The sequence below is a fragment of the Tachypleus tridentatus genome, unplaced genomic scaffold (assembly GCF_004210375.1).
Source record: "Tachypleus tridentatus isolate NWPU-2018 unplaced genomic scaffold, ASM421037v1 Hic_cluster_2, whole genome shotgun sequence".
NCBI classification, from domain to species: domain Eukaryota; kingdom Metazoa; phylum Arthropoda; class Merostomata; order Xiphosura; family Limulidae; genus Tachypleus; species Tachypleus tridentatus.
Genome location: NW_027467782.1, coordinates 33,502,218 through 33,518,296, shown reverse-complemented (window position 1 = coordinate 33,518,296; position 16,079 = coordinate 33,502,218). Strand labels below are relative to the sequence as shown.

Here is a 16,079-nt window from a genome sequence, read left to right as displayed (position 1 = left end):
ACTGACAAAAAGTAGTTTGAATGTCTGGTTAGCCACTTGCACTAAGGACATTTTGCATCACACTTAATGTGGCCTGGTAAAAAACAAAATGCATATTACGTTATCATTCTCACAAAAATAACAAGTCTTTAGACCTAAAAAACATTACAGAAACTAAACTTTCTAAACAAATTCAAATAAAACAAAAATATGCCTCCAGCTTCAGCATGCTAAAGATATATTTTTCTAACTGAAGTATGGATATACACATAAAAAAACTTACAAAAAAAATTAAAACACTAAGACATTTCTTTAATTCATTTTAATTATTTATCTAAAAAGATGAATTTTTCTTGTTTGAATGTGTTACTGATAACACAGACTTCTATGATATTTTCATTAACCTTTTGATCTGGAATATATAAACTACCGAAAAGTTGTTTATCAAGAATACAATTAAAGTTACAGGCAATGAAGTTTGTGTTTTAAGTAGAAATAATTTGAAGCACAAACATCAAATGAATGCACATGAAAAAACCTATATTCCTATAACTTACACTAGAGAAAATGAAGCTTTTTATTTTTTCAAAGCTGGCTAATTTAAGTATTGTTAAGAAGAGCATTTATTAGGTCATTTTATATGAAATGGCTTATTTTCACTTAGTAGAACAGTGACTGTGATTAGAATAAGCTGAATACAGTAACTTGACTGTATGCTATTTGATACTGATGAGAGTGCTGTGTTTTACATTTGCCTGTCATGTCAAGTTGTATTATAATTGTTTTGTATTTCTTTGGAACCCTACATAAGATGATTTCTTCAAAAGAACTGAAACTACTTTTTTGATATGAGCTCAAATTGGCAAAAAAATGCAGTCAAGGTTGCTAAAAACATCAATTTGGCACTGGAACAAGGGAATACTTCTCAAACTACTATTCGTTCTGGTAATAGGAACCTCGAGAATAAACACTGAGGAAGGTTTCAATCTGTTGTGAATGAAGAAACAGTAAGTGCTACTGCATAAGCTAGCCCACACATGACAGTTCATATTAAGTGCTACTGCATAAGCTAGCCCACACATGACAGTTCATATTAAGTGCTACTGCATAAGCTAGCCCACGCATGACAGTTCATATTAAATGCTACTGCATAAGCTAGCCCACACATGACAGTTCATATTAAGTGCTACTGCATAAGCTAGCCCACACATGACAGTTCATATTAAGTGCTACTGCATAAGCTAGCCCACACATGACAGTTCATATTAAGTGCTACTGCATAAGCTAGCCCACACATGACAGTTCATATTAAGTGCTACTGCATAAGCTAGCCCACACATGACAGTTCATATTAAGTGCTACTGCATAAGCTAGCCCACACATGACAGTTCATATTAAGTGCTACTGCATAAGCTAGCCCACACATGACAGTTCATATTAAGTGCTACTGCATAAGCTAGCCCACACATGACAGTTCATATTAAGTGCTACTGCATAAGCTAGCCCACACATGACAGTTCATATTAAGTGCTACTGCATAAGCTAGCCCACATGACAGTTCATATTAAGTGCTACTGCATAAGCTAATGACAGTTCATATTAAATGCTACTGCATAAGCTAGCCCACACATGACAGTTCATATTAAGTGCTACTGCATAAGCTAGCCCACACATGACAGTTCATAAGTGCTACTGCATAAGCTAGCCCACATGACAGTTCATATTAAGTGCTACTGCATAAGCTAGCCCACACATGACAGTTCATATTAAGTGCTACTGCATAAGCTAGCCCACACATGACAGTTCATATTAAGTGCTACTGCATAAGCTAGCCCACACATGACAGTTCATATTAAGTGCTACTGCATAAGCTAGCCCACACATGACAGTTCATATTAAGTGCTACTGCAGCTAGCCCACACATGACAGTTCAGGCACTTTCAGTAGACTGAGAAGTTTCCAGTGCAACTGTTTCTCATCACCTGGCTGCAATCAGAAAGTTAAAATTTGGGCAAAGAGGTACCACATGAACTGATAGAAGAGCAGAAAACTGGTTAGGAACAAGAGGGAGTCATTCTTAAAGCAAAGCATTACCTATGACAAGAAGTGGATCCTATATGGAAAAAAAAACCTATGCAGAAAATATAGCATACTTTGATTATTAAAACTGGTGTTTGTAAAAAATATGGAGTTTTAATTTTTACATATACAGTCAGCCATGAAACAAACTACTACATCAACAAAACCACTGTAATAACTGAATGTCAAAAAAGATTATTGTACTATTAAAACTTTAACTGTACTAAATAGATGTGACATCATACTAAGAGGACATACCATAGTGTTAAGAAGATACCAAACCATCCTCAGTGTAAAAAAACAAGCATCCTCAATAATCATCAACAAGTACCCTGAAGTATCAGTATTCCCAGAAGAAAACTGTGGTAACACAACATCAACATGAACACTGTACTAATATAGCAACATAAAGATCATTGTACTGACAATGCATAAACAAGGATACAATAATTAACAATATACTAGAATAACTGTAGTGTACAGGTTAATATGTTCACTGTACTAATATGCATTAACAAGATCAATATGCTGAAACAACAGCCAAAAGATATCTAAGGTAACAGAATGCCTACAAAGTCATTATAATAAGAGCACATCATAAAGCTAGTATACTGTCTGTTCATGATGCAATAGTATACAGGATATTGACAAAAAAAAAAAAGAGAGAGAGAGAGAAAAATATTACCACACTGACAACACAACTGTATATATATATATATATATTCAGGGAACCATCAAGCCCAACACAACACCAGAATAACAAAACGTTATGATAACATAAAATAACTAAAAGATCACTGCAATAAAGGAACAGATAAAAATCCATTGTACAAGAACATATATAACAACACTGTATTAACTCTCTCAACACAGCCTTGATCTGTATGACTGACCATGTGACCACCTTGTGCTTGTTTACAGTCTGTTTAGATTTAATACTTCTAACTTTCAAAGTGGTATATTTTCAAAATCTGGCAATGTTTCAGTTAATATTACAAGTCTCTAACATACAAAAAATCATATTTAATTAAATAAAATAAAGATTTGTCCCTATGATAATTTGTTTTGAATAATCTGTGTGAAAAGTTATTTTAATGTTAAAATTAAAAATACCTCCTTTGTATATAACCCTAAGACCTCCATAAATACATTTCAAACATTTTTTTCAGTAAATCTTGATAGTTTATATGTTATTTTTCTAACCCAACTCAAAACAGGATTGATTAACTTGACTGACCTTGAAACCACCAAAACAATAAAATAAATTTAAAAAAACCCTGAATTACACTTTCTTCTTTCTAGAATGACTTCATATTGCAAGAAGAAACTACATTCATTTATCCTAAGTAGCTCTTAGTTTGTAACACATCTATTTATAATTAAGGTTTATCACCATTTAAACTGCAACAAACTACTGTCAAGCCATTATAAGATGTAAAATCAAGTCAAGAAACATCCAGCTCACATTACGCTATCGAATTACATTACCCATGAGCTACTACAACTAGTACAACAAGCTCAAGTGTCTCGTGAAAAAATTATACTTATTGTTGATTTTACTTTATCTTAACTTAAAAATATCCTTACTTATTTTTTACATTTTAGTTGCTTTTATAATTATACACAAAAAATAAACATAAACAAATAAATAAATGAAACACTTGAACAATCTACACTGTTTCTCTTGATTGTTGAAGAGAGTTAACCATAACTTTTAATGCTACTTATATTATCGCAATTTATAATTTTTATTTCATTAAATAATGCTACAAACAACATAGACTATAACATGCAAAATTTACACAAATTTCCTTATCACTCAAAAATTTACTAGCTTTCTAGATCTGTGACAAGAGTCATTACAAATTAATCCAAGCTAGTCATTTCTCAATGGAACGTTGGTTATACAGAACAAAATATTGTGAAATACATCATTTGATAGAATGAAAACCTTAACTGTCTATTAGTTATAGGTAACATACAGTTAAGCATAAAGAGAACTATGAACACAACTTGAAAGAGAGGATGTGACAGCAGGAGTCTGACTTTCTATTCAGTAGAAAAAAATGTTGAAGACTATATTTAATGTGGTTTATCTGAGCAATGATGATTTTAGAGAAAGTAGTTTTCATTCAATTTCATACTTCTTCCATGGGTGGTGGATAAAATCTGCCATGAGAGCATGTGTCATGTGTGTCACACTAGGAAATATTCAGGATTTTTTAAGATAGTGCCTTGCAAAATTAAGAGCTGATTATTTATATGTTATTAAAATATGGTTTATTAACAAAGGTTTTATGCTATTCTAATTGGCATACCATAACCATGAAGTTGTTTAATAAAATATTCAAGGTAAGACACTAAAACATTGTGTCATGTTCAGCACCCAGTGTGATGGGGTTAAAGGAAGAGATAAGACAATTGTACTATAACATCAACAAAACTACTGTGCTAAAGGAATACAAACCAGAGCATTACACCAACAAAAAAAAAACACCACTATAATAAAGGAATAAATTCAAGTCTACTATACCAGAATATCAATAACACTACTGTAATAATAACACTACTGTAACTATATAAAGGAACAAAAACATGACTACTGTACCAGAACATCAGTAACACCACTATACTAAAGGAACAGAAACAAGACTATTGTACTAGAACACCCATAACACCACTGTATTAAAAAAAACATAAACAAGACTGCTGTACCAGAACATTAATAACACCCCTGCTCTAGAGGACAGAAACAAGATTACTATACCAGAACACCACTGCACTAAGTGAACAGAAACAAGATGACCGTACCAGAACATCAATAACACCACTGTAATAAAGGAACAGAAACAAGACTACTATACCAGAAACTCAATAACACCACTATACTAACTAAACAGAAACAGTACTAATGTACCAGAACATCAATAATGCCACTGTACCTAAGGAACAGAAACAGGACTAATGTACCAGAACATCAATAATGCCACTGTACCTAAGGAACAGAAACAAGACTAATGTACCAGAACATCAATAATAAACCACTGTACCTAAGGAACAGAAACAAGACTAATGTACCAGAACATCACTAAACAACCAATGTTTTAAAGACTGTACTAAGTCATGAACAGTGTAATAATAGCACAGTAACATTAGTGTACTTAAGTCATGAACAGTGTAACAAGACTGCAATGCTAACATTTAGTTCTATGTAGGTAATCCAAGTAATTGTTAACAACACACAAATGTACTACATTATCTTACTTAGAAAATTATAGAGGAATCCATCAGTAACAACAGAGCATTTTACAATGTGAGGTGCACATAACATGAAACTTATTATTAACATAAACATAATATATTCATTGACCCTCTGGGTGGAGAATGGCAGTTCTTCAGGATGGACATACATGGTTATCAATACCTAGCAGTTTTCGTATTAGTAGTAAAGTATTCTATTACCAAAACACTCATCAACCTGTGCAAAAATTATTTAGCTAAGAAAGAAGCTGCATCATTCAAATGATGCAATGGCCCCTCTAGAGCCCTGATCTCAATCCAACTATGCAGAGCTGGGATTTGATAGATCCAAAATAAGATAAATCAAAAGTTACATTTAAAGAAACTTTATGGGAGTGTATTAGAGACACTTAGAACAATATCCTAAAAGAAACTTTAATTAAATATTTTACAACCATGCATGAAAGATGGGACAACTAGCACTTCCACCAAGTTTCTTTTGTACTGAATATGAAGATTAATACACTTCTGATGTTTCACGTGTGACCAACTTTCTATTGTTCTGTGAAAGTAACCTGACACCTAATGTTTGACTAACATTTTTTGCACAGTACTGTATAGCTGGTAATATAATGCTTGTATCAGTGCAGGTTTAGAATACAAGTTGTGTATCTTGTGGTCAGTGCTCTTACTTTCTTCAATTTCATGCTATTTCAGAAGCTATACAACTGCTTCAATAAATAAGGACAAGTACAAATAACTGATAAAATTAAAACTAGGTATAGCTCATTTGATATATAAAACACAATATTATGACCAATGATAATATCAAATTAATTTGTCTTATTTTCTTTCACATTTTTAATGGCTAATTTAATCATGTGTGAAAAACTGTATGAGAAGATGAGAAAATGATTATGTCATAAATGGAACAATGCAGACAAAATAAAACTTTAACAAAAAAAAATCTCTCTAATGGATACATTTACATGATTTAAGACACAGGGGAAAAAGAAAACCAGATGTGACAAAACTATTAAAAATCATTTCACAATTATATTTCAAAAAAATTCATAATCTAAAATAGTACACAAATACTAAACAAACTTACATAATTTTTCAAGTACAAGCATAGATATTATCCAATTAGGTTGCACATTTTAGTGGGAGAGGGCAACAAACAACAACAGCACAACATCAACTAGCCAGTCCAAAGGGTTAAAAATAAGATCATTTTAATTCCCATCTTCAAAACGTGTGCAGGATATATTTTGCTCAAAATTAAATAAGCCACTTACATATTCTAGATATGCCAGTCAGATGCTATTAACTGAATTCAAAATTGACTCAGATCTAATATAAAATTTTCTCTCTGTATAAGGACAAAAATCTATGTTTGTCTTATCTTACACCTCCTAGCTCGCAGGGGGGCTAACCTCAACCAAACTTTGTGGGATGATAATTTGGAATAAGGGACACTTAATGAATGTTCACAATTCCTTCCCCTTCATTATTACTATTACTGAGTATTTATCATCTTTGATGTAAATTAACATTATCTACATTCACATATGGTGCCACATCCATACACAAAAAAAAACACTTAAACTTTCAATAGAACAACACATACACAGTGTGTATATATCTCAGAGAGTGCACTAGCTTTATCTATGGAAGAATTCAAAGAAATAATATGGTTGCCAAAATTGCAATACTACATAAACTTGCCTGAAGCTTCTGCTCCAATAGCCAACATAATGCTGGTGTGAAATGTCCTTTCTTCAGTTATACCCATTTCCTACTTCGAACCATGATCTTTGAATTTTGACCTCCAAGCCACTTCTGTGCCCAATGGTTGTCAATTAATTAATCATATGAAACATTGTAATAGGACATTCAGAGGGGGGTGTTGAAAGTAGGTAACAGTAAGCATCTCTAATGCCACTACTTCTTCCTACAAGGTCACCCTGACCATCACACAGTGTATACCATATCTAAAGTATACACATATTGAGTTTTTTAAAGTTTATACAAAACTTTCGTTGAGGTAATAATTAATGCTGTAATAATGTGTTATATTATAAATAAATTGTGTAAAAGTTAGTATTTTTGTATTATTTATTACAGTATCCACCCACAAACTTTGTTTTAAGCTTATAAACCCAAACAAAGAACAGGTACCTCATCTTGTGTGACAAACTCAAAGAGGTTAATTAAGTAATTATGGATACCTTTAGTCTCATCAGTACTAATTATAGTTCCACTCTGGTACAGTAATAAATCTACAGACTTACAATGCTAAAATCAGAGGTTCGATTCCCATGGGTAAACTCGACAGATAGCCAAATGTGGCTTTTTTATAAAAAAAAACATACACATACTAATTATAAGAATGCAACAAAGTACCTGATTACTTTCATTATTCACAGTTAAGGTTGTCACAATCTACTGGCACAGTGGTGTAGTGACTGGTCATACAATCAACAACTAATTTTTAAATATCAGTACTTAATTTCATTATAAACTTATAATTAAGTACATTAAAGCAATTTATAACTAAATACATACCAATTTAAGATCAATTCCTCCTAATTCTAGTTGCTTGCATAGTATATTCCACAATTTCTCTTTACTTCCTGGTGTAAACTGAAGTAAGTCAAATACCAGTAACTCCATTACAAACCTAAAGATGCAAAGAAAGAATAACCACGTACAAATTATACAGTTGGACGATGCTTTTAAAATGAAACATTTCATTGTAATACCTTATCTTATTGAGTTGCTAATCACATTTTAAGTTTTCAATATATTTCAAAATTAGTCCATACATTGAAAGCAATATATGGAGCTCTTAGACTGAAAAGCTGTTTCAATTTTTGCTTGAATCTCACAAACATTAGTTACTCTGTACCGAACAGTTAAGAATAAACAAAAGTTGAAATATTATAACCAGAAAAGACAAAATCACTACTATAAGATCTTACTGAAGAACATGGTCTATGTTACAATATTTAATGAAACAACTGTTTGAATTCTTACTTTTCAAGTGAACTACAGTGATTAAGGTGTTTGTGAACCAGTGCTAAGCCTTGTAACATTTTCACAAGGTTAGATTCCATGTAAAATGCAAAACAAGGTACAAAGCAGCCTTTCTGCAATTCTGTAAAGAACATATCCAATGAATGCACAGCATGTGGAGTCATATCCTTTTTAAAGATGAATCATGGTTCACTCTGTACTTAAATAGCAGGCATATAATAATTTTAAACCAGATCAAGCCATTACCATGCATGAACTTATCAAGTACAACCCATCACTGAAATGCATACAACCTCTGTATATATGAGCAATGACAGATGTACAAACACTTTCAGGAAGGGCCTAGGTCCATGGACCAACTTTGTTACCATTTTGTGGTTGCTATAGTTTTCATGCTGTTAATTCTAAATTAGTAAGTGCATGTTCACAAAATTTGTAAATATTACAATGCTATCATATGCAAAATATTAGTTTTATTTCTATTAAGTTTTAAGGTTTGTTATGCAATGTTTTATCATGCCCTTTGTTATTTTAGCACATTGCCTATTTAATGTGCAAAGTAATTTTCATTTTAAGATAAAAAATATATTTTTATGCATCAGAAAATTTTCAAATTTCACATGCAAAATATTTATATCATCCAAATAGTTTTATGACACATTTCTTAAGAAAAATAAACTTTATATTTTATATTATTTCCTCACCAAATCTCTCTATGGGTCAAGTCAGTTTGATGATCTCATAACCACCACATAAAATTAGGAAATAAATATAGCATAAATTATGCCTTTTTCACTCAAGAATGACTACAGATTATAACACCACAACATAAATGTTCAGATTATATAGATTAAATCTCATTATATTATACAATTATACAGTTTTATTATTTTTACTATACTGCCTTTCAGCCATGCCAAGCTAACACAAATTACAATGATGTGGTGCACATGCACTCATGTTTCCCAAACCAATAATATAAAACTGATTTTAAATCTTTACAAAGTGACCTATTTTTGTGTGTTTTAGCGGCCTAATATTTTGTAAAATACAGCCACATTGCAATTATTGTACATTATATATCTACATAGTTTATTAACATTTTCAAACATGTTATTAAACTTATTTTTCTTAAAACATAAAACAGGAAATGAAGAAGTAAAGAAAGCAATTGTCTTTTCCAGCTACAACCTTTCCACCTGGATGATGCTTGTTATAGCTTATTAATCTTTAGGATATTTCAAACATAGAAAACATGAAACAAAATTTTTGTAAAGGTTTTAAATATATATTGGAATAACCAAAAGATTCAAAAACTACAATACTGATAACCACTGAATTCCACTATAATTCATTAAGCTTAGTAACTGAGCTGTATTTGCACCTAAAAATTATGAAATTTAAACAGACTAAAACTCAACTTTCCAGCACAAAAGAGATTGGAAGGCTTACTCTAGCAGTTAAAATTTAGAAGTAAAACATATCATATGCAAGAAAAACAATAAATAGTCCCACTCCAGTAACTCAATTTTAGTGGTGACGTGCCATCTACATGTGCATAAAGTGATTAAAATAAACTATGTATGATTTTAGAAGTGGATATATCTTATTATAGTTAAAATATTACAATTTCTAACTATCCTTTTGCTTTTTTTGTGTAATATGTCTTATTCAAACATTTCAACAAAATCAAGAACATAGAGAAGGTATTGTGTACATTTTACAGTTATAATAAAATTTTGTATCAGTTCTAAACTTTCATACTTACATTACTTGAACTTGTAAACTTTCACATCCTTCAACACTTTTCAAAACAATTGGAATCACAGAAAAGACTAGCTTTTCTTCTGCCTTTATAACATTAAATGTAGTAAAATATCAGAATTATATACATTTCTTAAAATTAAATATACTTACATACAAACTATATACATAACATTATGTGCAGGCAAATATCAGAATTTGTTATTTTCCTGCACAAAGAAATATTTTGCAACAAGCATGCACTCTTAACTAACAGATCTAAGCATTGAATGCTGCTTTTTATATGAAAAACTTTTCATTCACCACCAGACAACACCTGCCTGGTCATCTTCATTCCAAAGCCAAGCAGCATCTGGTATGTATCATCCAACCAATGGCAGAGAGAGAGTCCACACCATCTAAACCTCAACTTCAGAAGAAAGAAAGAAGAAATTTCATGCCATCAGTCAAAATGTTGTGCATGTGCAAATCCAGAACCAACACCAGCCACTCAGGAACCTAACACCTGAATAACAGTAGGAAGAGATGCGTCAGTGTGGAGGTTCACTCAAATACCAATCAGATAGGTTCCACTCTGCACACCATCCTCCTCCAAGTTTGAATTTATCAGAAGTGGAGCACTGGAGAGACTACATCTACCCCATACAAGACTCAATCACACAGAGTTGGAGCATTTGACAATTGTAGAACAATGAATCCTTACCAACAAATGTATACAAACTTATGTTAGTTGGTCCATCTCTAATCCAAAATCAGTCTCTATGAATTGGCATCCAGTTGATGGTAAAATGAGAGATCTCAACCAGGGAGGTGAGCAGCATTGCAATGGATTTACTCATGATATAGTGTATGACTGGTGAAGAACATATGCCCTATACACCTTCAGGAAACCACTGCCCTACACTCAACAGAATGGAATTGAGCACATTCAGGAGGCAGCCTCCATGGTCCACTACCCCAGCAACTACGAACTGGCAAGTGTTAAAAGACTCCCTTTTCCCACAAAACGAGGGTGGGGATGGATTAGGAAATCAGGAGGAATGCGAATACTGGAGACAGTACACTGAGTAACCACAAAGTCCCTATTTTGATATGAAGACTGGGCCCAATTTATTAAATCAAAGGGACAGCAGAAAAAAGCAGGTATCTCTTTCTGTTTTACTCATGGGTCCATAAGTCAATAAGGGTTGTAGCTATAGTGGGAAAAGATGCCCAGGAATTACTATTTTCACCTAGCACTCCAATATAATGTGACTACAGTTGCCTGGCATTAATTATCACTGAAATAAAGTTCACCATAAGCATGAAGACATTCTTTGTCAATTCTGTAGTACACTTTACAATAAGCCTGTTAGAAATAAATACCTTTGCACAAAAATTATTTTTAAGAAAAGTACAAAGGAAAAAACCTATACACGAAACTGAACAAATGGCTCACCCCATGCTAATTCACTTGTACTTAAATGGTACATCAGACATCATCATTCACAGTGGATACCATACAGAGCCTATTTTTTTTCCACTAAAAGTTTGTATAATGTATGCAAATATTATCAAAATTTTAGGGATATATAAAATATAAAAGTATACCAATGAAATTTTTGCATAAAATCTTCTTTAATGTCATTTTGATTAATTTGTATCTATTACCTACTGTTAATGATAGATCAATCAGAAAAATAAAACTTAGCCTGGAGTAAAATTTGTCTCTGCCTTTATACAATAAGCTTGCTTAATGCCTGCCCATGTGAAGTGTTTTATCTGGCTTTCTGAAGGAATTTGAAACTTTTCCAAGACAATTTATATGAGGATGTCATAATAATGGCTAATAAGTAAACAAATCATATTTGATTCTTTGAAAGAAAAAAAAAAGCATGACACCAGTGAAATGGAAGAAACATATGCAACCCATTCTTTGTAGAATCAACTTTGTACACCACTGTGAACACAAATGAAGCGCAGCTGCTGGATATCAGACCAGGGAAGAACCTCAGATAAGCCTAAAACAAACACTAACAACCAAAAACATGCATTAGCTTTTGAACAAAGATGGAGGAAAAATAAACTGTGATTAAAGTATGTATACAATGAAAGAATGTTTGTACTTTTTGCCAAAACTCCATTTGGCCAAGATGTTTGGAATAAAACATGATGTTAGAGGATCTGATTGGAGGGTATTGAAAGTAATGAGACAACAAAAGAACACAGGATTTCACTGAGTCGAAGCTATCATACCTGAAGTACTTTGGAAAATTGATTATTTAATTATGAAACAACAAGAAATAAGCAAAGAAGCAATGGTTCAAATTTTCTAATGTCTGTATTTTTATGCAATAATAAGCTTGCTCACACCATAAATTTTGAAATGTTGCTTGATCTAGGAGAAGTGTTGAATGCTTGCATCAAAGAGGACACTTGCAAAGGAAACAATGCAACATATGTGTCAAACACCACCATTACAAACTTCTAGAATGTTTGAGTGAAATTGCTGAAACAAAAATATTAAATGAACTAAAATTAAGTGACAACTTTGTGCTAATGTTTGTGGTTAATCAACTGACTAATCTGTTATTGAATAAATGGTTATTCTTGCAAGATTCATCATAAAAGACAGTGATACTTGTGTAAGATTCCTGAAAATATTGGATGCTTTATCCAAAGCGTTTGTAAATTGTGATGAGTTAGGAAATCAAGGAAATAATAACAAAGATGCTAACAATCATGTTGAACCTAAGGTTGATGCAGATGTTGATATGGGCATAACCAATCAAGAATTTGGAAACAGTAAACTATATGAGCAGGTTAATATTCTAAATACTGATACCATCACAGACAAAAAAAATAGAAGACTACACAGAAAACAATGAGCTGGAATATGAAAAACATTATATAATTAAGACAGACTGGGCAGCACTGATGATAAGAGTAATAAATGAAGCAGTAAAGAAATTAATGGACAGATAAATTTAAACACTAAAGGCCAAATCTATCATGACTGGGATAAGAGTGAATGCTCACCACTGTACATATCAGGAACTGAACACGTCATTCACAATTTCAAGATTGTTAGGACAGATAATCCATGGTGATGAGAAAACCCACTTGTAGAGAAAATTATATATGCAAAAATGGCTGGTATGGGTAGAGAATGCACAATGTAGAGGAGCGAACAACGTTTCGACCTTCTTCGGTCATTGTCAGGTTCACAAACAAAGAAAGAGGTAACTGACCAATAGCTGATTACATGTTTGAAAGCAGTTGTGTAATTGAGTGTAAGAATGTAGAGGGCATGCTTAGATGTTGGATTATATTTATTAATATAGGTATAAAGGTGTTCCTTTGTATTGGTTTATTTTGGGCTTAAGTTGTTGTATAAGTAAGGCTTCTTTAATTTTGCATTTGTTTATGTTTGTTTCTTTATTTAGTATTTGAGTGTTTTCTATGGTTATATTGTGTTTATTTGACTTGCAGTGTTCGAAAACGTGTGGTGAGCATAGTTTTATAGCTGTGTTTATTTGGTTTCTAGTATGTTGAGTTTTGTTTTGTTTCATGTGCTGAGACCCAATTCATCCAACTGTGCCTGGATATGAAAGGCCAAAAGAAGCAATGGCAGATCATCTGTTCTGAAAAAGTATGGCCCACTAGGAAGGAAAATAACACCAGGTGGGATGCTGTGGTTAAGAATGAAGTTTCATAGCATATAGTAAAGACAATTGCAAACAGCAGAGGTGCAAAGAAGATTTGCAAGACCCTACGTATAAGCTCTGAATTGGGGAAAGTATAAGGAAAGAACATCCAACCTGTATGATCTGCTTCTATTAAAAGCAGACATGTGTAGTGAGAAGTTAAAGGTCTGTAAAGATCTAAAAGAAACCTATTATCCATTTATACCGAGGGAAGTGCACACACTGATAGTTCACAAGTCATGCAAAAGCCCTGATTATCTAACAAAAGGTATAATGTGTCAGGACAAGCCTGAAAGGTAATGCATAAAAATGATAAACATCTTTGTGCATAAATCAAAGATAGTGTCTGGACTGGAAGATTGAAATAGGAAAGTAAAAAACAAATATGTCTATATACCTGGAGAAAAAAAACCTAAGAGTGACAAAAGTTCATACAGTGCTATTCCTCAGTTTTCATGGAAACAAGATAAAGCCTGAAGTAAAATCCTGGAAAAGAAAAACTGACAAGCTCTACAGCACACTGCAAGAGTAGAGTCTGAATCACCTCAGAAATAAGTTGTCACATAACATGATCCTGAGAAACAGAGAAGGGAAAGGTTGAGGAGACAGAGAAAGTGGGGTATAGGAACTGGAGAAAAAAATCTGAGATTATCCAGTATACCATAGAGGTCAGGAGTAAATTCCATCTACAGGTGGACAAATATGGACAAATGAGATTCCACTTGGCCAGTACCTACAGGATAGTCACAAGAATTGTTAATGGTGATAGTACAAAGGTGAGAAAAATGCCTCACTGAAAGAACCTCTGAAGGAGGAAACATGTAAGGGTTGGGAGGGCAAAGGAAAGAAAATCTAAATAGAAGCTGAAATTGGAGCAAGTTGAGACAAACATGCAACAAAGAATAAAAGGCTGAATGTTGTCTTGCAGATACCCCAGATGCCTCCAAAGATTCAGGTATATCTTCAAAAATAGATCTACATAGATAAGTGGATGACAGAAGCACTTGAAACAAAAGAATGTTGCTATCCATGAATCATAGCAACAAAGAAGTCACATGTGAGGGGATATGGGATAGGAGGCCAATTGTACCAACATGGAGGAAATTAGGGTATGGGTATCCCCCAAATATCCTTCAGAAAAAGGTGTATAGCCTCAGAAAGGATGTGGAAAGATAAAAGATTCTGATGAAAAGAAGTAAACGTAAGATAAAGGTGGGAAAACTGGGCCTGAAATAAACTCACATTGGCAAAGAGACTTCAGCTGTTAAGAGTCCAGGAAAATAATAGCCAGCATGATGGTAACCTATGGGTGTCAAGTCAGGTTGATTTGTCTTCAATTGAAATAGGAAGTGATTATCATGGACTTTGATATCTCAAGAAAAGAAACACTTGGTACTCACATGATGGGGTGGCATGTAGCAGGGAAGGGTAGGTTCACATGAAACTCAGGATATAGATAAAAGGTAACATACCTGAGAAATCAGTGATCATATCCAAGATAGCTGATAGGATGGGCTTGGCCAGTTCCTCAGGAGAGACAAGACACACACTTGCACAGCAAATAAAGTGAGAGAAACAAGCTGTAAAACTCCTCATTAACTGAATGCAATCAATTGGCATCAGAAGCATCTGGTAAGGATAGATAGAAGAGAGGCAATCCACATGAAGTTCAACCTCCCAACAAACAAAAACTAAGACAGCCTCAGCTAAGACTCCTGTATCTGAATACAATGTTATGATTTCTGAATACATATTTGACTGTGAATAAGTTAGGAATTTAAAAAAAGGTTTGAAAAAAAATGTCAAACCAAAAGAAAAGAAACAAGTTAATAATATACTGCAGTTAACAATAATTGCAAATGAAAATAATAATTTAAACAAGAAAGTATTGCAAGAAAAACAGAATTTTTGAGCTAGAAAACTGCCCATGAGAAATTATTTCTAGGTGAAATCAAATAGAGGGAGAAAACTGCATCATGCAAGAGAGCACTTCATACTTCTATTGGTGGAGGACTGTTTCATGACAAATTACATGTAAATATGCAGCAAACAACATTATTCGTGGGGTGGAGGGTAGTTTTGATGCTTGTGGTGACCCAAAGGTTTGCATATAAAGGATAACAGTGAACAAAAAAACTACAATGCAAAAAACAAATTAGGTACTGTATCAAAACTACATGCATCCACTTGGTAATATTAAATGTAATTAAAAACTGAAAAAACATGTGCTTTATAACATTAAATATAGCCAATCAGAACTACATGCACATTGTCAAATAACAGAATAAAAAT

General features: G+C 33.0%; 1 protein-coding gene across 1 annotated transcript in view; it reads right to left on the bottom strand.

Annotated features, from left to right (window-relative positions):
• LOC143242268 (uncharacterized) overlaps positions 1 to 10,188 on the bottom strand; it is a 109,521-nt gene extending 99,333 nt beyond the window's left edge. The window contains exons 1-2 of the mRNA XM_076485635.1: positions 10,106 to 10,188; positions 7,867 to 7,981 (exon numbers count right to left, since the gene is read on the bottom strand). Of these exons, the coding sequence (XP_076341750.1) occupies positions 7,867 to 7,981; positions 10,106 to 10,107 (117 nt within the window). The 5' untranslated portion in view covers positions 10,108 to 10,188. The remainder of the gene's footprint in view (positions 1 to 7,866; positions 7,982 to 10,105) is intronic.
• Between the last annotated feature and the right edge of the window lie 5,891 nt (positions 10,189 to 16,079).